Source organism: Melanotaenia boesemani, chromosome 6 (genome assembly GCF_017639745.1).
Source record: "Melanotaenia boesemani isolate fMelBoe1 chromosome 6, fMelBoe1.pri, whole genome shotgun sequence".
Taxonomy (NCBI): Eukaryota; Metazoa; Chordata; class Actinopteri; order Atheriniformes; family Melanotaeniidae; genus Melanotaenia; species Melanotaenia boesemani.
The window spans coordinates 24,115,112-24,137,485 of NC_055687.1; the positions used below are offsets into that span (position 1 = coordinate 24,115,112).

General features: G+C 38.9%; 1 protein-coding gene across 2 annotated transcripts in view; it reads right to left on the reverse strand.

Moving 5' to 3' along the window:
* Positions 1-1,251: 1,251 nt before the first annotated feature.
* LOC121641160 (F-actin-uncapping protein LRRC16A-like) overlaps positions 1,252-22,374 on the reverse strand; it is a 68,745-nt gene continuing 47,622 nt past the window's right edge. The window contains exons 14-39 of one of the 2 annotated variants that reach the window (XM_041987127.1): positions 21,427-21,504; positions 20,828-20,904; positions 19,683-19,787; positions 19,276-19,345; positions 18,374-18,385; positions 17,953-18,034; positions 17,770-17,869; positions 17,351-17,405; positions 15,709-15,881; positions 15,312-15,380; positions 13,387-13,480; positions 13,167-13,265; positions 12,765-12,893; positions 11,477-11,608; positions 11,004-11,179; positions 10,749-10,836; positions 10,306-10,446; positions 8,532-8,598; positions 8,160-8,386; positions 7,894-8,003; positions 5,864-6,103; positions 5,560-5,770; positions 5,216-5,252; positions 4,815-5,081; positions 4,432-4,572; positions 1,252-1,751 (exon numbers count right to left, since the gene is read on the reverse strand). In XM_041987127.1, the coding sequence (XP_041843061.1) occupies positions 1,579-1,751; positions 4,432-4,572; positions 4,815-5,081; positions 5,216-5,252; positions 5,560-5,770; positions 5,864-6,103; positions 7,894-8,003; positions 8,160-8,386; positions 8,532-8,598; positions 10,306-10,446; positions 10,749-10,836; positions 11,004-11,179; positions 11,477-11,608; positions 12,765-12,893; positions 13,167-13,265; positions 13,387-13,480; positions 15,312-15,380; positions 15,709-15,881; positions 17,351-17,405; positions 17,770-17,869; positions 17,953-18,034; positions 18,374-18,385; positions 19,276-19,345; positions 19,683-19,787; positions 20,828-20,904; positions 21,427-21,504 (3,153 nt within the window). In that variant the 3' untranslated portion in view covers positions 1,252-1,578. The remainder of the gene's footprint in view (positions 1,752-4,431; positions 4,573-4,814; positions 5,082-5,215; positions 5,253-5,559; positions 5,771-5,863; positions 6,104-7,893; positions 8,004-8,159; positions 8,387-8,531; positions 8,599-10,305; positions 10,447-10,748; positions 10,837-11,003; positions 11,180-11,476; positions 11,609-12,764; positions 12,894-13,166; positions 13,266-13,386; positions 13,481-15,311; positions 15,381-15,708; positions 15,882-17,350; positions 17,406-17,769; positions 17,870-17,952; positions 18,035-18,373; positions 18,386-19,275; positions 19,346-19,682; positions 19,788-20,827; positions 20,905-21,426; positions 21,505-22,374) is intronic. The other variant, XM_041987128.1, reaches the window with a different exon arrangement.

Sequence of the window (22,374 nt, forward strand, 5' to 3'; positions counted from 1 at the left end):
TTTAGAATTTGTTAGCAAACTGTAAACAGTTCAGAAAGGGTGATCTTAGAAAAAGGAAAGATAGAGGGATCAGCCTGAGACTCAAGTTGATGTGAAGAGGTTCATGTGGTTAATATACAGCTACACTCAGTTCACCTTTAATCTGTTTTTATCTATTTATTTAAATGCCACTTAATGCCATGAGTGTCTTTATTTGCAGAAAGTTTCCTGACATTTCCGAATCTGAATAAGAAGATGTGAAGTGGGCTAAATTTAAAGGCTATTTAGGAAGAGGAGAGTGTGAAGGCTGGAGGTTACTCTGAGGAGGTTATGGTCAAACTCTGTCTATTCTGTGTCCTTCCTCTTTTGGAGTAAGTTCTTCATTAACACACCAGAGGAATTTTGATTTATGACACTAGTGACTTACCAGAAGCCAGAAAAACTTTGTTACATGTACTTAAAAATACTTTAAACAAAACAAATGTTTGTTCAAATGTTGATTTAACCGATGTACACTTAAGAAATATGGTTCAAAATGACATAAATACACTCCTCTCCCCAATAAATAACAAATAATTCATGTTTGCACAGTGTCCATGGAAAACAGTGTTAGTTAACAGTGCTGAAGCCATACTGATTATCAATAATGTTAAAGTGTACCACAGTCCTCTCAGAGCACCAACACATTATATGGTCACGCCAGCTTTCACATGGAGAATAACCTGGGTCCACATGGCTACTTTGGGTCTACAGTTATCTGACAGACCTTCAGTATAGAGTCATGGAGTGCATCTCTCTAGATAGTTGTAGTAGATATGATAGGTAAACTACATCAAATTTCTGATTTCTGTTTGTGCTGAAAAACTCAGCTGAAACCTGCATGTTCCTGGAAAAAAAAAGGAAAAAGAAAAAGAGAAACAATTGCATAACAGATTCAGTCTACTCTGAGGTCTGGAGTGAGTATTTGCATGTACTGAAAAAGCACACAGTAAAATATGAACTGATACTGAAGGAAAATATTCCACTGTAGTCCTGGTTTAGTTGTATGTTGGATTTCAAGTATACTAATCCTGGTGTTACTGTTATTGTGTGTTTGATCCCAGGAAGAGAAGCGATGACAGAAAACAGTAAAAAGATGTTATAAGTTACATAAAGCCACTTCAGATGATTACTCAGGTCTTTCTCCTATTTTCTGGAAGCATACTGTCTTACCTTAAGTGGTTCACCGACTGGGTTGAATTTGAGATTCACCATGCATTGAATGAAATGGACTTGATCAACACCTGATAATTTATTTTCTTAAACCCTGAAGAGTTAGTAAGGAAAGTGAGTAAGAACAAGGACGATAACAGATCTTTGTCAGAAGGAAGCTCTTGTGAGATTTAGCACAGTTTTGGTTGTGTCAAAACAATGTCAAACATAATCATACTAAAATTGAAGCTGAATTTCCTGACAGTGCAGCAGTTCTTTCTGCCTAAACATGATTTGTATTTGTGGTCAGACAGAACCTACAGGTACAAATTCTAATATACATTAATCATGAGTTTTAAACCCTTTTGGCTGCTTTTCTAAAGGGAAACGTGAGGTTTGTAAATGGTCTCATATTAAAATAAAGTCTTTGTTCGCCTCTTCCCCAGAGTCTGATGACTTTTTGCTTGCTGCGTTGTCCCTGTCTGGATTTGGAGATTTGTCCTTGTTCTTGAAGGAGCTGTGATCCTCAGAGTTGGTGCTGAGAGAGCCGGAACGCTGAAGACCATCTGAGGCTGACCTCGCTAAAAACGAGACATATGTAAATTTAGTGTTGACAGAAGGAATGCAAAAGAGAAAGAAAGTAAGCTGTAAATTTTGTTAATAAACAGCTGGGATTCATACATGCAGACTGGAGCTGGAACTATAAATGCCAGGAGGCTCCATTAAAACAACTGATAATATTTGTGAATGTAGCTAAAAATGTTGTTTATGAAACCGATCAGGTGTGAATGCTGCTGACTGTAGCATATTAGTGAGCCTGACATATGAAATGTAGAGAAAATTATGTTTTTGTTACTTGAAGCATATATCAGACCATTTTTTTAGATAACCATTAGCATAATTGAAGACAGGCATTTTGTAAACGGCTTCTTAAAACAATGCTTTATAAGTTTCTGACCTTAAACTTTGATTTGACTCATTTTAATGACACACTGACATTTGTTATGCACAATTTTGCAGCATCCCAGTGCTGAAAAACCACACTTGTGAACTTTTCTATCCAGCCCGGGGCATCACGGGACAGCTGCGTGTCACAGCCTCCATCCCTCAACGTAAACGCTTCTTCGTTCTGTCTAAACTTTTGTGGTTGAAATAAAAAAAAAGGGTCACAGGAAGTCTCTGACTCCAAACCAGGATGGAACCACTTTGCTGGAAAATCACACACTATATGGACATTTTAAATATATCTGATAGAGGGTTGATAATCTTCACTGATACTAACCCCTTCCTTGTTTTTATGTATTTATCCATTTTTATTTGAATAGGACTTAAGATCTTAACTTGAGATCTTGGACTAAATAAAAATGCTTTCAGCTTTCAAGGATACAAGTAGTTACTAGATTTCCTGCCATTACACCAATATTATCTGCATTAGACAATACAACCCAAAAAAATAAAATGCAAACTGAATCTACAATATTTCTTAAAGCTGACAAAGAAGCTGAATTGAAGCAGATGACCATGCAAATAAGACACAACTCTTCCTGACTTTCTTAAAGCTGAGTCATAGTCAAGTGATTGACCACTTTGTGAAACTGAAAAATAGGCAGTAAGCTTTAATGCTCAAAAATTAAACAAACTGTTCAGAATGAGTTGAACTATCACCCTGAAAACCAGGTACTAAACATTACTGTGGAATGTGTATGAAGAGAGTTCTGACCTACCATTGTTTGTTATTGTATTTATGCTTTTGCTGCCATGTTGAAAGTGTTCATGTTCGTTAAGTAAGTGTGCTCTTACATTCATTAATATATCAATTAGAATTTTTGGTAGGAATGTGGCAGTGGCACAGGGCAGTTTGTGTGTATGTGTGTGTGTATGGGAGAAGGGGTATGTGTGATAGGGGGCCTGTGCCCCAGTAGAGCTTCATGCCTAGCAACGCCCCTGGATAAACATCTTCAAATTATGTCCTGTGTGAAAGATGATTTTCTATGTTAGGTGTGTGTTAGGGTTCCTGTCTGTCTTTCCTGTGTGTGTGTGTGTGTGTTCCTGGATTGCCCTAGTGTGTGAGTCTGGCTCCCTCTGTCTGTCTTGTACGTCATATCTGTTCCCAGCCAGGAGAATCACAATAGCAGCAATCACCTCACCTGGGCTGATCGTCACACCAGGACCTCATCCACCAATCAACCACCACAATACTTAAACACCAGACCTTTCTTCATTCCTCACTGGATCATCCAGTTACTCACCTGGTATATCATGGCCTCTCTAGTTCTTTGTCTACATTCTACGCTTTTCTTATAATCCTGTCTTGTCTCCAGATTCTTGGTTCTCCGGATCTCATCAGTCCAGCCTGCCTCACCTACCTCCTGGATAAGTCTGTCCCCAGCTCCTGTCAGCTCTGTGCTACGCTCCACCTGCCACCTACTCTACCTGGTCAACTGTGAACTCCTGTGGTCCCTGGATCCCACACTCGGATCAATCTGTTTACGGATTCAGCTCAGAAACTCTATTAAACCCTTTTAGTAAAAACTAACCATTCTCTGCTGTTTGGTTGTTCAGCGTTCGCATCTTGGGGTCCAGTAATCATTCCTGCCTGACTCATCGTAAAAGTGTGTCAGTTCACAAATCTATCGTGATTCTGAAATAGCAACGTGGGATTTTTTTACTTGGTTCTTTAAGTCACCAGAACAGCCAGAACGATTATAATAATACATAGGGTGTAGGCTAAGTGCTCCCCCAGGTTTAAACAGGGGCCTTGCTTCCATCTCTGAAGATTCAGATAATCAGCAAAGTTGTGCTTTTTATTTACACTCCAAACGACAGGCAGCTCATTCAGAGACTGACAGACTCAGTCTGTTGAAACTAAAGGAGAGGACACAAACTCACACAGTAAAATGTGTCTGTTACATAATATATGACAGATTAAAGGTAGTGGGGGTGAGTGACAGTCCTGACCTGAATCTTTCAGTCTGATGTGTCATACAATATGACAGACATCCCCCCTCTGTGGGCTGAATACAAATACGAAACCACAGGAGAAGCACATTGTCTGATTTTGGCAGTGACATCAAACATCAACCAGCCTGGTTGGTTTTGATGATGGGAGGGGAAAAAAGAAACTGTGCTTCTGAGAAGGGAACTTTATTTTTCAGCTCTTCAGTTTACGGCATTTTCAGAACAGTTTAAAATCTGTTTCTATAGTATAAACACCATCAGATGAAGGGGTTAGGAGGAGACACTTAAGATTTTGTGACTCACCTTCCTGAGTGGTTTTGCTGGTGGAAACTCCTGACTGCTGACTGGTCTCCTTGTCTTTTTCTGATAGTGCCTTCTTCAGTGTTGAAGAAAGAACTGTTACTTTAGGAGACACACCACTGCTCGGGGAATCTGAGCTCTCTTCTATTAAGACATGATGAGAAAAATATCATCAGTAAAGGACAATTTCCGCAATTTCCCTTCGGGGATAAATAAAGTTGTCTATCTATCTATCTATCTATCTATCAATATATACTTGCTTGGATAAACATGGATCCAAAATTTCAGCAAGTTAAAGATGTAGCTCAAAAATCAAAATAATTAAATCCCTGGATGAAAATGTATTAACTGTGACAGCCTGTCCCCAGCCAGTAGTCTGACTGTACCTGTACTCCTGCTGCTACTGGTGGTCCTTGGCTTCTGTGGGATGGCGGGTCGGGCAGCCAGTGCAGGCTTTGCTCCTTGTGACACTGGTGGTTTAGGGGTTACTGGTCCAGAGGGGGAGCTTGAGGAAGACGTAGCTCTGAGACGGGTCGTGGGTTCAGGTTTAGCGTCACCGCGTGCCGATGTCTTTTCTGAGGGAGTAGAGTCCGTTTTGTTAAGGGAACCACTGGGAGACCTGCTCTCTGTAGTTGTAGAATGAGGCTTGGCCACTGATACATGCACACACACACACAAACTGATTGTGAACAATTAAGGAACTCTATTGCATTATATCTATATTCCTTCATTAGTTTATCTTTACATGCAAGTTGGTTCTGGTTTGGTACTTGTTTCTTTTACTTACCTGTTGCATTGCCGTCGGGCCTATCAGGGCTGGAAGACTAGAAGAGACAAAAATACAAAATAATGAATCATTATCTTTTATGTCAACACGTCAGCCTGAAGAACAGTCTCAGCATATCTGTGTGTCTCTTGTGGACGTCTCTTATTCTACAAAACCAGCTAGAAACCTTACTTGCCGAGTGTTGAACAAAGCTGTTTTCACAAGAAGAAGCTAAACACCTTCAGCGTTTTGAGTTCCAATGTCTTGTGAGCTTATTGAAACGAGCCTCTCTCCCTAGCAGAGTGGGCAATGAACAATGAAGTGCATGCGACGAGTGATTTTTGGTTTTGCAGACATCACTTCACCTTGTGCGCTCTCCTTTCATGTTTGGCCTTCATCTCTGCCAGGAGGCCGCTTCCCATCATCTGCACCCCAGGGTACCGCTTCCCTCCCTGAGGACTTCCTCTGCCATCTGAACCCTCCCATGGTTCATCTATGGAGTCTGGTGTCCTCAGCTCCTCTGATCGGTCTGAGCTGCTGCTGTAGTCTGTGGGCTGTGAGCGAGTAGAGGCGTCTCTGGAGTGAAGACAGGATTTGTTTATGAAGCTGTGGCTGTGGTACACAAACTGAGTTAGTGAGTAAATTGCTTTTGTATCTGGTAGCCTTTACCTGGACTTTGGCTCAGGTGCAGGACTCTTGACTATCACCTTTGGAGAGGAGGGCTCCTCTGGGATGGTGGGTGCTGAAGCTGGGGATGTTCCAGATGATGTTGGAGCTGCCTGGTTTTTCTCTGATTTATCTGATTTGTCAGATTTATCAGATTTGGAGGATCGCTTGATGAGGTTTAGAAATCCTCCTTTACTCTTTTTCTTCTCTCCATCATGTGATTCTGAACTCTTAAGGGAACGTCTTAGAGAAGGGAGTACAAGAATGGGACAAAGAGAGTTGGCTATTTGACTTATTGTGTTTATAAAACAGAGCAGGGGTCTTATTTATAAAACATTGTGTCAGATCTATACTAAAAGTGTACGTACCCATAAAAGCTAAAAATGGTATACGGTTTGTTGGTGAGGTGAAGCCGAAAAAGGAAATTTAGTGTTACTGGACACAGCAGTGGAGTCACAAATAAAAGAAAATGTTGTGAGTGCAACGTGTTGATGTGGTGTAGTCTGAGTGTGACTGATAGAACTGTAGCAGAAATAAACTAGGAGCACTCAGAGAGAGCAGACCTCAGCCAAGTCGTTGCAATTTTTTTTATGTATTTTTTGCCAATGATTGTGGGTCTGATTTTGTTACTAAAAAGTTATAATGATAAAATTATCCCCATAGTAAAGAATCCTTTTAAAAAATTCCGGGATCCAGACAGTGATCCAAATCGCCCCCAAAATCTAATCACTTGTTACTTACCCTATTTCTGACATTTTCTGAAAATATAACCAAAATCTGTCCCTAATTTTATGAGTTATGTTGCTTACAGACAGACAGAAACAACACCCCCCGAATAGGCCTTATGACCTCCTCTTTGGTGGAGCTAATAAAAAAATAAGTGATCGGACCTCAAGGCGGATGCAAAAATAAATAAATAAATAAAAAGCCTTGCCTCCCACCGTCAGTGTGTGTCTGCAACCGGAGGAGGAAGAATATACCCAAGCTCACACCGCCGGACTATAAAATGAAGGAGGGAGACACTGATTTGGCAGACACTACAGACAAACCCAGTAAAGCTCTGTTACATATTTTATATCATGGCTGTGTAAACTACTTTATACACATGTAGAGAAAACAGGCTGATGTGCTGTATCCTGCAGCGGCGGTGCACATGGTGCATCTGGAAGTGGTCGGGTTCTGAGCGAAGCTTTACTCCAAACACAAATTTCAGCACCATTAATGTCATAGCTGATGAAATTTAAGAACTTAGAGCTGTGATGTGGAACATAGTGACAGTTTTGTGTGACGTATCTAACACAGTAAAAGATCTTTAAAAATGAACTTCTGCATTGTTGTCATCTCAAATGCTGCATTACATCCTCACTGATCCTTCCTCCCGTGTAAAACCTTCCTGTTAGGGAGGGGTCACGGTCCTCATACTGGGCAGGGGTAGGCCAGGGGGGAGATTGTTTGCTTCCCACCTTTGCAAAATGATTGTGTCAATCAGTGGTTTAGGGTACAACCATGATGATAAATTTACCTATTAGTTGCCACACAGACTGGCACATTTCTCTGCTTCAGGGTTTGAGATTTAAATTATTTTATATATTTCTTATATTGAATAATGTTTATACTACAAGCCACAGTTCAGTTTTCATGGCTGGTTTGAATGTTTATGATAGCGTGGATCTGTTATTTATGTTTGGTGTGAAGGGAAAATTAATGTTTATTAGTAATTAATTAATTAATAATAAGTAATTAATGTGTGAGAGGAGTATGATGCAGTCTGGCTGCAATTCACCATCTGCATCCTTGATTTTCCCATGTCTGTATGCATGGGTCAGAGTTTATGTATAGGGGTGCACATTTTCCCAACTTTTGCGTGGGGAGTGGCGTACGCCACTTTTAGGCCCTGTTTTGTGCGTACGACACATTTATAAATGAGACCCCAGACGAGTACAATAAATACCAGGACGAAGCACACTTTAGCTGTTCTCTTTCTGGATTACATAAAGTGTGAGGCAGTCATTTATCAGGAACATAACCCTTACTTTGCACCTATCTTGGTGACTTTTTTAGAGAAAAACTCGTCCACTCCTTCATCTACTCTTCCCATGAGGCCATTCTGTTCCCCATCTTGAGATGGAGTGTTTTTGATTTGCTGAAAGAAAAAGGTAAAGAATATCAGGACAATTTCTCTGCATGTTTAAGCACATTTTCCACTTACTTTTGTAAAATGACTGTTTAAACCATTTCAGTTTAGCTTTATCTTGCTATCTAATGGTAAGTAAACCATAAACTACAAAGCTTTACTCACAGGTACTTTGCTAGAATGTGTTTTTTTGTTCCTCCGTGGTCGTAGTTTGGTGAAGTGCTGCAGTTTTTTTTCTTCCTCAGATGGCAACTCAGCAATTGTTCCCGGAGGTCGTTGCTCCAGTTTAGGTGTAACCAGGGATGGCGTAGGTGGCGTCTGAGATGACGTGGGAGTGTCCTCCACATGCACAGGGACATCTTCCAGAGCCTTGTCAAGGTCAAACTCCATCTCTAAAGATTTATATTTGTGCACTCTTATCATATGTCACACTAGCCGCTTATATAAAAATCTACTAGTTAAGAGCAGAAGAATAACCCTTTAATTATTTAAAATAAATCTCAACATATTAAATGCAAACTGAAAATTACAACTTACCAAAAGCACGAGACACTGGCCGCAGCATTCTGCTATGGATGCTTTTCCTTTTGGATTTAGGAGTCATCTAAGGGGAGAACAGATTATTGAAAACTTGTATCAACTGGGAACAAAAAGCTAATTTCTGAATGTGCTGATACAAAATAACAGTCACATAACTGGGAACCAGATCTTCCAACACTGGTGTGCTTACTAGCAGATGTACAAGCTGTTACAATCTAGCAGTTTGCACATTGACAAAATCTCATGTCATTTTTTAAAAAAAGAAGAAAAAATATATATAGCTTGCATTCAGAACAGACACACATAATTATGAATCATTTTCTCTGTAAAATTTACCAGGTGTAGCATTTTGTCCTTTGTTGATGGATGTGTAGATCCAGACAAAGTCTCAATAAATGTAGAAAATAAAGTTAATTGGTACTACAGATACATGTCAGCACAGTTATTTATATTTTAGACAGAAACATTGTTAAAGAATTATATTTTTTTGTTTTCATTATTCATCCTTAGTGTAAAAATCCCCATGAAACAGTCTGCTGACTACTAACTGTATCCATATTTTTGAACAGAAGGAGGCCGGGGTAGGGGTATTTGATATTTTTATGGAAGCTTTTCCAAAATTTCAAAATACCATTAAGAATACCTGCAAATTACTTTCATATATGTAATCTGACTTCAGTGGGCTTTAAGTGTGTGTCCTATTACAGTATGCAGTTTGCTGAACAGAGTACATCGCCTATAGTACCTGTACTTATTCAAGGAATGAAATACTAAAATATTGTAGAAAAGAAGCTACAGAGGACTTTTGAGCAAGCACGCACAGTGACGAGAGACAAAAAGTGAAAGTACAGGAAGCCGAAAGAAAAGTGGAGAGAGTAGGAAACTTGGAGGGACAGCTCAGAATTACTTACGCTCGTGCAGCACAAAGTCTCCAAGAAGCAAAGGTGGAAAAGACAAGAAGGATAAGAGGAAAAGGTTGAAGAGAAGAGAAGACAAAACACAGTGAAGCTTAAAGAGGAAAATGAATGAGAAACCAATGAAGATCGGAAGGAGGAAGAAGAGGAATGTAGAACATCAAGGAGGAATAACACGAAAGCAGGAGTAACTACTAAAAGAATAAAAGAGAGAGGCAAGAAAACTGTGCTGCTTTTTATGGTGCAACATCTCAAGCTAAAAGGAACATCTCAATACTGAAATCATCCACAATAATTGTATTTATTTAAACAGGGAAAGCTGGCAGATAAACAGATTTTTGTGTTTGATCTGTTATCAGTCTGTTATCAGAATTCTTTTAAAAGTAATTGGATGTGGATGGATTTGAATACAATCAAACCAGAAGGGGGATAAAAAAATCAGAAAACATTAAATTATGATGTTCATCTAGAACAGTGTTTCTCAATCCTGGTCCTCGGGGACCACTGCCCTGCATGTTTTTAGTTCTGTTCTGATTCAGATTAATTCAACTGCTTGTCAGTTCTTTGCAGGCCTGCTAACGAGCCATTCATTTGAGTCAGGTGTGTTAAAGATGGACATCTCTAAAACATGTATGTAAGTGTCACAATGACTTTACTTTCCAAAGGCCATTTTTTAAGTCACAGAAATAATCAAGTCTACATGAAAGTAGCATGATTATTAATGGCTTATATTAACTATTGATTCTTAAAATGGTAATAATAGAATAAAATACATTTTTATAAAATAAAATAAAATAAAATAAAGCTGTACCCTGCAGGGCTCCTCTCACACCCACCTGTTACAAACCAACACCTACCATACATGTTTCCAGATCCTCAAGCCTCTCAGCCTCCAATATCTCAGTCGATGCCCGTTTAGGAATCTTCTCCTCCGGAACATCCAGATCCAGTGACTCCTGCTGCACCAAGGGTCGACCTCGTCGTACCAGATGGTCTGCCTAAACAGGCAAGAGATGAGGGGGAAAAAAAAAACATGAAGAAAAACTAAATATCAAATCAACCTTCTGCTTTTTCATGTTTGCTTATTAAGGACTAAAACTTAGTGGCAAACATTAAATAAATGTAAGCAATCGTTACAGAGAATAAACCAGTGCTGCTCTCCAATATTTTCCAAGAATAAATTAAATTGAGGTGTAGCCTAACTTAAATAAGATTACATTGTTATGTTGATTCATATAAAGATTTTTTCATATTCAACTCAGATGGAGGTATATGGTCTCACACACTGCTCTCATCTTACCAGTGTGTGTTGTGATGTGGAAAGAGCCTCCAAAATCTCATCAACGATGCGATCAGACAGAAAAGACGCCAGACTCAGTTTCACCTCACTGAGAGAAAACATGATTTCAGAGGGCGAAAGAAAGAGGGTGACAGGGCGTAGAGCAACTGTACCAGCTAAGCTGTGTTTTCCTTATTTGTTGAGGAAACAATAGCAAAAAAATACAATAAATAACATATATAATATACACTTTAACCAACAAACTCACATACAGACCTGATTTTATTAATAATATCCACTCCTGACTGCTCTAGGAGAGTTTTGGTGACAAAGCTTTTAGGTACAAGCATCTTGGCTGAGCTGGCCTTCATTAGCTCAGGACGAAGATTGCTCCTCTTTAACACATGAGGGCACATAGATTCTGCTGCATCCATCATGGACTCTAGCAAAGTCTGGAATGAAAACAGGGAAGAAAAGTAAAATGTAGCTTTATCTTAAAACCCGACTGACAGAATTCTGGTGATCAAATAAAAGACATAACCCTTCATAAAAGTCAAGCTAATCTGCCTGAATTGTGCTTATTTATTTTTTTTGTTTTTCTGGTGAAGCATTTCGATGTCAGTTCTTTGCTGTGATGTGTTCTGCTTTAAAGCAATTACAACAAAGATCTAACAAAAATAGAATAGAAACCAGAAAAGTATTCACAATTATGTATACATATACTGAGTCTGTTTGTCAATACACTGTACCTGCAGCTGCTGGTCCATGACAGAGGTGACCTCCCCAGCCATGGACTCCAATTTCTCCTGGATAGGACCCATTGATGAACTGTTCACCTCCTCTCTGGATGCTGATCCAAGGTGGTACAAGTTAGGGAGTAGCTGGGAATACACAGAGAAGACAAACAGGTAGTTATGATGGCAAATAAGTAGAGGATAATGCCCGACGAGGTGTCCATTATCAAAAATTAATGGATGATGCGGAGCCGTGAAGTTTGCCTCCGCGAAGTCCATTAATTTATGATAATGGACAACTCGAAGGGCATTATCCCGCTTATACCATGGTCACTTACGAAAGAAAAAAATATTAAATAAATTATTAATGCGTTAATGTTGTTTTTTACTGTTAAAATCGCAAGTTTTTCACAAGAAACAGCTGAGTGGACTATTTCGTTATGACGCACTGCCAAGGTAACCGGCTCTGACACAGAACCTGCAGCTCGGTCGGCTGCAGCTGTTGTATTAGACCTGATCAGTGGAGGGAAGGGAGATAATTGCTGAACGTTATGTTATGTGACAAAGTATCATTTCAGAGGGCGGGTGCAGCTCTTACAGCTTGTGTGTGTCCAGAGGATGATGCGACATTTTGTTTCAAACAGTCAAAGTCCACAGATCAGTTTTTATAATGTTATCCCCCCTTAACCCTAACCCCTTAACCCTTAACCCTAACCCTAACCCTAACCCCTAACCCTAAGTAAGGTAATCAAGACAGAATGACGGCAACAATGCCATTGATCGTGACATTTCATAAAGATACTGGCAAGTCCATAGTGGTGTTTGAAGGACGGAGTTTAATGTTTGTGGACACTGACTACTGCTGGTTGACATTGCAGGAGGACAAAATGTTGCTCCACTATCCTTGACTGACGGAGCCCAATAAGCCTGCAAGCTGTTTTCACAACAATGTGCCGTCACAGACATGATCTGGCGCGTCTGCAGCTCGGCGTCTGAGTTTCTGTTGCCCCAGTTACCAACTAGCGTTTAGTCAGCGCAATAATTTACAACAATAAGTCTATCTGACCGGAACTTCTTTCATAGGTGTCCATTATCACTTTTTAATGGACACCCTACAGCCAATCAAAACTGAGTATTCACCCAGACCATGGTATAAAGACATATAACCATGTCTGATGAGACAGTTATTCTCTAAATAACCTTTTATGCAGTAGTGGTAAAACCATGTACATAAGTTTAAGTTTACACAAAAGGATTTTAATTAATAGTGCACATAATATGACTAAAACGTGTGTGTCCTCACAGTTTTAGAATTTCTGGCATCTTTGATGAGATTCTCTGCTGCTTTGACATCTTCTAGGATGGCATCTATCTCCGAGTTCTTCAGAGAGTTCAGGTGATCTTGCACCTTAACACAAATCCGGTCTATCATCTGCAAAACAACAAGAAGACAAGAAGGTTTGCTGGGATTATATTTAACAGAAACAAGCTAAAAGATGACAACTCTTGAGGGTGGATATTTCCAAAGATGAACACTGTATTTAAATGACATCATTTCTGAGCTAAAGTGCCACAAACGACAAGCAAAACATGAATGAGGAAAATAATAATGTCTATAGCTTAATCACATGCTTAACTAAAAATAATAATAGTGCATCTGAAGACGGCCATAACTGTCTTGGTTTTACCCAACCTGTGTACTCACCTGCTGTGTGGTTGTTGTTACGATACCTTGCTGAAGTCGGTAAGCCTGCTCCTGTAGATATTTTCTGGTTTCCTGATTCCTGTATAAATAGTTCTCAATCTGGGAAGAGTAATAAACAAAGAATCTTGTGTTTGTTCATTCAGCATTTTTTTTAATTTAGTGAAAAACCTGCTGCACTTTTCTCTGAGCAATGGAGGAAGCAAAGATAGCACTAACGTACCTTCAACAGAGCATCTTCCGTCTTTTCAGGGCTCGCCTTCAGAGCCTGGGAGGCATCAATGATGGGGATGGGCATGAAGCGGATGGTGAAATTCCTAATGAACATGCAACCAAAACACATGATTCCAATGTAAGTTTTGGAAAAATATATAGAGTTGCACAGAAACAGAAGACCAAAAGGTTAAACGTCCACATGAGGATTGAAGTAGCAACATAAAGGCCACAGGTGTTAAAACAATGATTACACAGTGTGCTTACATCTACATTATAATGGAAGAGATGAAAAATCCAGAAAGTGCAGAGTTTAATGCGAAAAAGTGGAGGATTTGGAGTCAAGTGACTTTAAAGTGGAGACAAATTAAGATTTGACTCTGGTAGTGCCACAGCATTTTACATTAAAGAACTGAGATTTATTCCTTAAAGAATGAACAGAACACCAGAGACATGAAGAAAATTAGAGAAAAAAAAGAGAGAGAGAAAAAACAATCCACAATGCTGCTGCACTGATGAACAGAATGGAGATCTGGGGTAATAAAAAAAAGCCATTGTTCTTTTAATTATTCAATACAGCAGCTCAGAGAGGAACTGGGGTGATGTCCTGCTAGAAGAATATGGAGATTAGCAAGGGAAGAGCTGTGTATGGTTAGATGCATCTCAGAAGCAAATGTTGCCAATTCACAGTCACACAGAATACTGAACAGTCAAAAAACACTAAATGCAAAAATCTGATTTTTTCTGTCATTGGTTTTACTTCTTAATACTCCTTTTTCTTCTAGCATGTTTTCTCATGCAACTGTCTTTCCTGCTGTATTCCCTCATTGTCATTTTTATTTTCTCTCTTTTCAGCCTAAACATACCTCAAGGTTTTCTCAAGAAGCTACAAGACATTTCAGCAGCTACAGCTCACCCTCATGTCGTTCACCAGTACACGTATACTGTGAGAATAAAGGTATAAAGATGCATTTTATTGCAGAAGATTATCAATGTAAGCTATTGTTGCACACACAAAGTATTCAGCTGGATTTTTGAGATTCATTTCACAATCAGTGAGAATCCATCTTGATGAACTGCAAGCTATTTATTTTGTTCCAAAATACAAAAGTCTGGATTATGAAGTGATGACCATTAGTGACATTGGCTACAGTTCACTTACTGGTTACCCTGTGTTTTTCTTAGTTTATCTGACTGGCTCAGTAATAAAGTGGCTTTAAACCAGCTACTTTCCCAAACGGTTGTAACATACTCAACAGTTTTAGAATTAGATGCTTTTTTCAGGGAACTTAAGTTTTCTTTGTTTCCATCACAGCCCAAAGTGTAAATCACACGGTAATCACAAGAGCTTGCATAAAGTTAACTTAACTTCCGTTTCTTGGTTCTTGATGTTTCAGTCTGTGGAGAGTTTCAGCATGTAAGAACATTTACGCATTAACAGAAGTTATGGTCACATGATGCCACTGACTCACCTGACCTGATCTGTTGGTTGTTGAACTCACTGTTCTCTATTAATTGTTTACCTACCTGACAAAAACTGTTTTGGTCAAATGAGTGAATTGTAAAAACTCTGGGGGAGAAGAGTCAAAGCTGTATTGTAGGTGCTGGGAAGGTGAAATGGTCTCTGATCAGAAATGTTTTATTTCCAGTTTAACATATAGATGCCATCCTAAAAGTCCAGAAGTCTAGTTTATTTAAGCTCTTATATTTAAAAATATTTTAAAAATGGTGGCTGAAATTAAATGCTGTGACTTTGTGTTGGAAATGTAAATTTGTCAAGTAATATCCTCAGCCACTTTAGTTTGAATTAATTTAGATCAATATCCCCGTGATGGAAGAAAGCCATTATTCAACAAAGGTTCCTCCTAGCCTGGAAAAGTGGAAAAGGTGTGATATACTCATTTATACTTTGAATGGATTTACGAAGCTTCTTACTTCTCTAAAGCAGCTGCTACATCCTGTAGACCCTGAGGACTGGTGTTGTTCTTATCCCAGATCACAGTCCTGCAGAAAAGACACACAGGATATGACATAATAACAAAACATAAATATTTCATTAAAAATTATCTGAGTAAAATTGAGTTTTTGTTGTAATTATTACAAAGAGACACTATTAAGGACTCAGACTAACATTAACACAGTATACATGCAATAAATGTGTTAATAGTAAAAAGTTTAATTTTGCCGATATAATACATTGTTTTTGTTGGAAAACAGATCATAGTGCCAGTTGTTAGCGTTGTTGCTAATTACTTGAAATCAACTCTGATTTTTGACTGCAAATCAGCATGATGTAGTTGTAGATTTCCCTTGAATACACCTGATTTATCACCTGAGTTTAGAGTTGATCTGCAAAGCCTTTGCCAGCATCTTGGCTCCCATGTCACCCATGGCGTTACCGCTGATGTCGAGCCTGGTGAGCGTGGAGTTGCTGCCAAGGGCGTTGAGAACGATGGTCAAGTCACTCTTTAGTCTTGAGTCTGCTAGAGACAGAGAGGTGAGGGGCTGGAAAGAGGGGGGGATTGAGAAGAAAAGTACAAATGTGGAGGACAAAAGGAAAAAAGGTGTTAAGACTGGGTTATATCAAGAGAAATAAAGGCTATAATACATTCTTTTTATGACTGCTAGGGACAGCATGGTATTCAGCTGCAAGATGTTTAACAGTTACGGCTGATATGCCGCCCTCCAGGAAGCATTTTTATACAGTTCTCCGCATCAGCAGCAATATTTGATGAAGATGGAGAGAAATAGTTCTTATTAAAATCTATTGTACGTTCTCTTCTCCCATCCCATGATCTTTGGCAAGAAAGCATCCAGCTGGACTGCGAGTTCACATCAATGTTGGAAACATAAAATTCCCCAACAACTTCATCTTATTGTAATTCATATTATAAACCTAGATGTCATCTCGATAAAATTCTAACAAGTTAAACAGTTTTCAAGAAAAAGGGTCTCCACTGTTGTTTAAACACCATATATCAAGTGGGGAAAGAAGCTACAGACACGAACACAGAGACACATATAGAATATTATCAGTTATTTTTCATGACCTATGCCCAACAGAGGCAACCTATGTCTGTCTGGACTCTGGCAAAAACACACACGAACACAACCCCTGTGTATAGAGCTGCATCTGACACTGCATGATGTGTGTTTTTCCCATTTTAACATTCCAAAAGAGGAAAGGATGCACATAGAGGCTTGTTATCTCAACAAGGCTTCACTTATCTGTCAGCTCTGGTTTTAAGATACTGTAGCTGAGGGCTATGTAGTCCTGTCTCACAGCGAAAGATGGAAATTTTCTGTTACTTTCCTCCCTACATTACCTTGGTGAGCTTTTCTTTTGCATTTTTTGCTCATCTCTACTGGCCATCCTTTGATCCACTGTCTTTAGCTTGTTCCCATTTCTTTTCCAATATCCTTTCATCACTATTTTGTCTTTAAATTTCAGTGTTTACCTGCACAGCTTTCTTATGCATAATGAGCTACACACACAGATACTAAATCCAAGCACCAGGAGCTCAATTGCAACTCATTTATTATCAATCCATCACATTCATCACTGGAGTGAAATAATGGCCAACACCAGGGTAAAACTTGTTCAAGCTCCTATGATGGGCAGAGAGAAAACACAAGGAAGATGGATCGGTTAAGTCTTAAATCCTCAACAGAGAAGGTGACCATCAGATCAAATTATGACATAACAAGGCAGGTCCACATTCAGGCCATCAGTCATTTACATGCTCTCCTGTACTTTGGTGGTTTCACTTGAATTTGATTGATCCATGGTTAAATTCTACTATATCAAGCCTCCACTGCTGAGGCCAGCTACAGAGTATCTGCTAAGTGTTTTGCTTTAGTCACTTGGATGTTTGCTTCAGCAAACCTGAAACATCATCTAAGAGGATGTTGTCTGTTAATACTGGATTGCTGTCCCTCACAAGCCCCCCAGAGAAAAAAAAATAAATACTCACTGACTCCTCCTCTTGAATCATGTGGACCAAGCTGTCCAAAACTGGAGCAAGGTTCCTGAGTCAAACAAAAGAAAAGAAAGAAAAATAAACAATTAACATATAAAGAAACAATGCTCTTCATTCTTTTTTTCTTTTTCCAGTCACTTGGATGTTTGCGTCAAAAAAACAGAAACTTCATCTCATCTTTCCACAAGAGTGCCACTGTGTACGCAGCACTTTGTATATGTGGATGCTTTAACTCATACTGTCAGACTGTTCACATGTAGGTTTGGATTTGTTACTCAGGTTTTAGCTGTGAAGCATTACAAATCAGTTTATATGACAAAACCTATTTTAGGATACCAGTAGTGCCCTACCCTCCACCTTATTGTGTACACGTCAGCTGCACACCTCCTGCTCCTCTGGCCTTACATTCTTACTTGGATTTGATGTTGTTGAAGTTCTTGCCCAGAGACAGATGTTTGATGGAGCGGTTCTTGGCTAACCAAACAAGCAGAGTGGATAGCTCTGAATCCAGGCCTGGAAGGAGAGAAACATGATTTTTTTTATTTATAAATTTAGTTATTTATTTTTTGGTTTAGTAAAGTTAAAGACCATCCCACCATTATCTGATATATCTAGGCTGGAAATGTTTGGGATCTCGGCAATACAACCCTCAAGGATCTGGGAACCTCCAGACCGAAGCTGGAAAAAAAAATAATGGGAAACCAATTAAAGATTACTGGAATGTGTTATTCTTGCCTTGACAAAATGTACATCAGTCTACATGGATGTATAACCATCTGCAGTACACTGTCTCAGTAAAACACACATTTATTTCCTGAACACAAAAAGCAATCATATAATAATAAATCCTATAACATATATTCATTCAGAACAATAGCTTTTTTTTATGCAATATCATTTTTGGGCCTCACTGAGAATGTTTTCTGCAGGCAAATAAATAGACCAGACACACAAGACAAAAAAAAAAGAAAGAAAAAAAACAAATAAGTTGTTAAGAGTGAGCACATTAGTACTTACACAATGGCCAAGCTTGCAGAAGCATTAGGAGGAGAGAACAGCATGTCAAAGCCAAGCCAGCAATTACCAGCAACAAAACACACAGATGCTTAATGATCATACTTGTATTCAAATACAAACTCATCAAAGACAAATACGCTGGTATGCAAAACACACTCAGCAGGAAGTCATAGAAAGTCCTTGTTTTACATGCAGTCCGCTCACTCTGAGAACAGTTTTGTTGCTCCACCAAACGGTTCATTAAAAGCTCCATAGAGCATCACTTCACTTAGAAAATTCACTTAGGAAAGATTTCTATGGAAATCTAAAAAAAAAGGACTTCCTGCATAACTCATGTGAGTGTGATATGAGAGTTTATCCTTCATGTTTGAATCTGGTTTTTCTCTAGTCAAGCAGCAGAGAGATGAAGGCAACAAGCTGGTGCAAACATCCATGCATGATGTGACGAAACAGAGAGGAAAACTAAAATCCCCATCCACCTCACCCTCCCCCCCTCCGTGTCCCTCTCCCCTCCTTTACCCCTCTCTGCTGTCTGCCAACTATTCCATTATGCAGCCTCTCAGCGTTGCCACTGGCCTGTCGAATGGCTTTTCGAGTGTATCCTAAAAAGCCAACTGCTTTGGATGAGCTTCCCTTTTAAACTGTTCAAAACTGCACTCACAAAACTTCAGCTGACAAGAGCACTTATTCAGCTTTCACTGTTTTACAGCAGTTTTAACAAAATAATAAGCATCGCCGTGCTCTCAGTTTAACTACAATTGGTCTACTGTCCACCCCTAACAGTTGACAAAGACTTTATTTATTTTAAAGATGTGCTAGTGGATCAACATCATTCAGAATTTATTTCTATTATTTAGATCTAGATTTTGAGCAATTTTATATTTTATCTATGAGAGACTTACCTCACAGCAGCTGAGGTCTAGTGACACATCCTTCAGGCTGGGATTACTGGCCAGACCAAGTAGAAGTGCTCTACAGTAATAATATTATAGACAGTTAGAAGGGAAACTCCACACACCTATATCATTGGCAAAAAGCAACTAAATAAAGGAATATTTTAAAGGGAGCTAAATCTCAGTAAACTGTTCATCAACCCACATTTCCTGAAAGCACACATTTATCCCGTCAATACTGTCAATAAACAGCTGTGCTCTAGTTTGTGCAAACTGAGCAGCTCTTAGCTGCAATGTACCTAAAATAATCTAAAAACAAGGACTATGTCAGTGGTATGAGTAAAATACAGAATCAGTCGCAGCTCCTCAGACACGTGTGGATGAACGTGAATAATGTGAATGAATCATTGTCTCACTTGAGAGCCTCTGGCGGCAGCTTGGTTCCTGACACATTGATGGAGCTGAGAGCCATGGCACTGCTGAAGAAATGCTTGAATGATGGCGGCACCTCTTTGCCTTTCCTATGACCACAAGAGGGGAAGAGGAACAAAATATAGCTATGCCACATGAAGCACAATGGTAATAAAAGATCACCCATTTAAAAAATCTTCATAAAGGTTTAATGATACAGTAGATCTGTGATTTTGGATGACATTGAGACTATGTGACAAACACCACATTTTAATTAGCTTACAATAAAGTGTCTGCGCTCCACAAATCCAAGTCCTCTAATTTAAATGCTCCTCCTTCTCACCATACTCTGCTCTTCTTCCCACGCCAACCCCACCCCCACTGCTCCCCTCTTTCCTGGCTTAAGTTCCCAACTCCCCAGAGACACACTGGAAAGATATATACCATAGTTGTAAAGAAAACACAACTCTTCACACATCTGTTACTTACAAAATAAATACACTTGCATCACCATGTGATTGCATTTGTTCACCAGCAGGTGTCACACACCAACACACAGACAGCTCGTCTATAACTCTGATGTTAACAATGTAACAGTAGGAAAGCAAGAACAATAATAGACGAGCCTCAGTGGGGTGCTGTGTTAAGAGCTTACAGTACACAGAGCATGACTACATCTATATTGCATGGGTCACAGCACATTTTATAGTTCGTTCATAATGATTGATAATGTGTGAGCCATTTTCAGGTCTATTTAATATTAAAACAGATTCAGGATGCAGATAAATACTGATACTTAGAAGTATTCATCCTGATAAGCTCCCACGTTAATACAATACTGAGTTGTAAACAACTACTAATGCTGTTTTAACAGTGTTTTTATGTTTCTAAATATTGCTTTGACATTTTAGATATGTTCTAAAGTGGCAATAATATAAATCTAAGTAATAATACTGATGAAAAAACAACCAAATAAAATGACATCCAACTCAGTTGATGTCCCACATGTAATATTTTCTAATATTTTAATACAGAAATCATAATATAAACATTTAGTAACTACAGCCATGATGTGTCATCCATCTGCCTCACCATTTATCACTGTAATCCTCTAATTCTTTCAGTCACCTAAAAGCTGAAAGGTTTGTACCTGTGCGGGAAGATGCTCTTTGACACGTTGAGAACAGAGAGGTGTTGGACAGAGCCTCGCAGCAGAGCTGAGCAAACCTACAACACATGATTATGTCAAGAAAAACTCTGCAACATTTTGGTTTATGGGACTTTTTGAAGCTTCATTTTTGGCTTTAAATATCATTGAGTATTACTGAACAGTTTTAATAGCAACTTCCACCACTGCTGTGATTATAAATGTGTAAATGCATGTACATCTGACTGTGCATGAGTGAGATATGATTTAGGGGCTAATCGATATGTTCAGCGACTAACAGCTGGCTACATCTCAAACTAATCAATAAGCTTGGCCTCTCTCTCGGACCGACATCAATACATCACAAACAGTTTTCAGAACACTTTACAAGCACTGAACCGCAACACACACTGAGTGGATGTACACGATTAGATTAAATTGCCTGCAACAAAGATATTAATGTCCAGCATTTCATTTTACAAAGAGCTGTAACTCTAACTGCATGTTTACATGTCTATTTACGGAAAGTAATTCTGTATATTTGTGGGACATTTGAAAGTCGGCTTTCCATTACCATAATGAATGAGACGTGACTAACTCACCTGGTCCAAAGAGCAGTCTGTGTTGGAGAGGTCGAGCGTTGTCAGACTGTTTGGTTGACCAAGGAAGTTGTAGAAATGCTGGAAACAAATAAAAACACCACAGCGTACCAGTAAGTAAATATGTCAGCATCTTCACTACTATCCACTTTTGTAAATTGTGAATATAATTTAAACATGTTTGGCTTCTCAAATTGGTAATTGGACTGTACTTATATAGCACTTTCTAGTCATTTGTTGACAACTCAAAGCGCTTTTACACTACAAGCCACATTCACCGACTTTAGACGAGTGCGGTTCCTCCTGAGCTACAGCCGTCCCATACAGACAGACTGCAAAGAGTAAATATTTCTATTGATAAATCGACAAAAGGGAAAGTCAATTCACTTTCTTGACCAGAGTTATTCAGTGGAGTCAGTGGATAAACATGCAAACAGGTAACCTTTCCAAAAGTTGCAGCTCTCCAGTTTCACTTGTTAGGGTCACAAACAAATGACATCCCAACTGTTTAATCTTACCAAAAGAATATTGTAAACCATGTTAGGAAGGTTATTAGAGAGAAATCACTTAAGAATCAACACCTCAAGAAAACTGAATAGAAATCAATGGCAGAACTCATTAATACCAGATGTAGTGGCTATATTACATACAGTATATCCCATTCTTTCCCACAAGAAGCCAACTGTCAGTTGGTTTATGTCAACTATAGTTTCAACTGTTTGGTAGAAATCATTTAAATAGAGACTTAATTTTAAAGAATGGAAAAGTATAGCATCATGCACAGAATTAACAAGTAAGGTTAAAGTTTAATAGTGACCATAATGGGCACTTAAATGAAATTGACGTAACCTTGTTCCTGCTTTGTGGGGTAAATAAAAGTTGGAAAAATATGTCTTTTAAACCTAGTTTTGGAACAGCTTTTTTTCCCTAAGAATTAATCTAACAGATGTG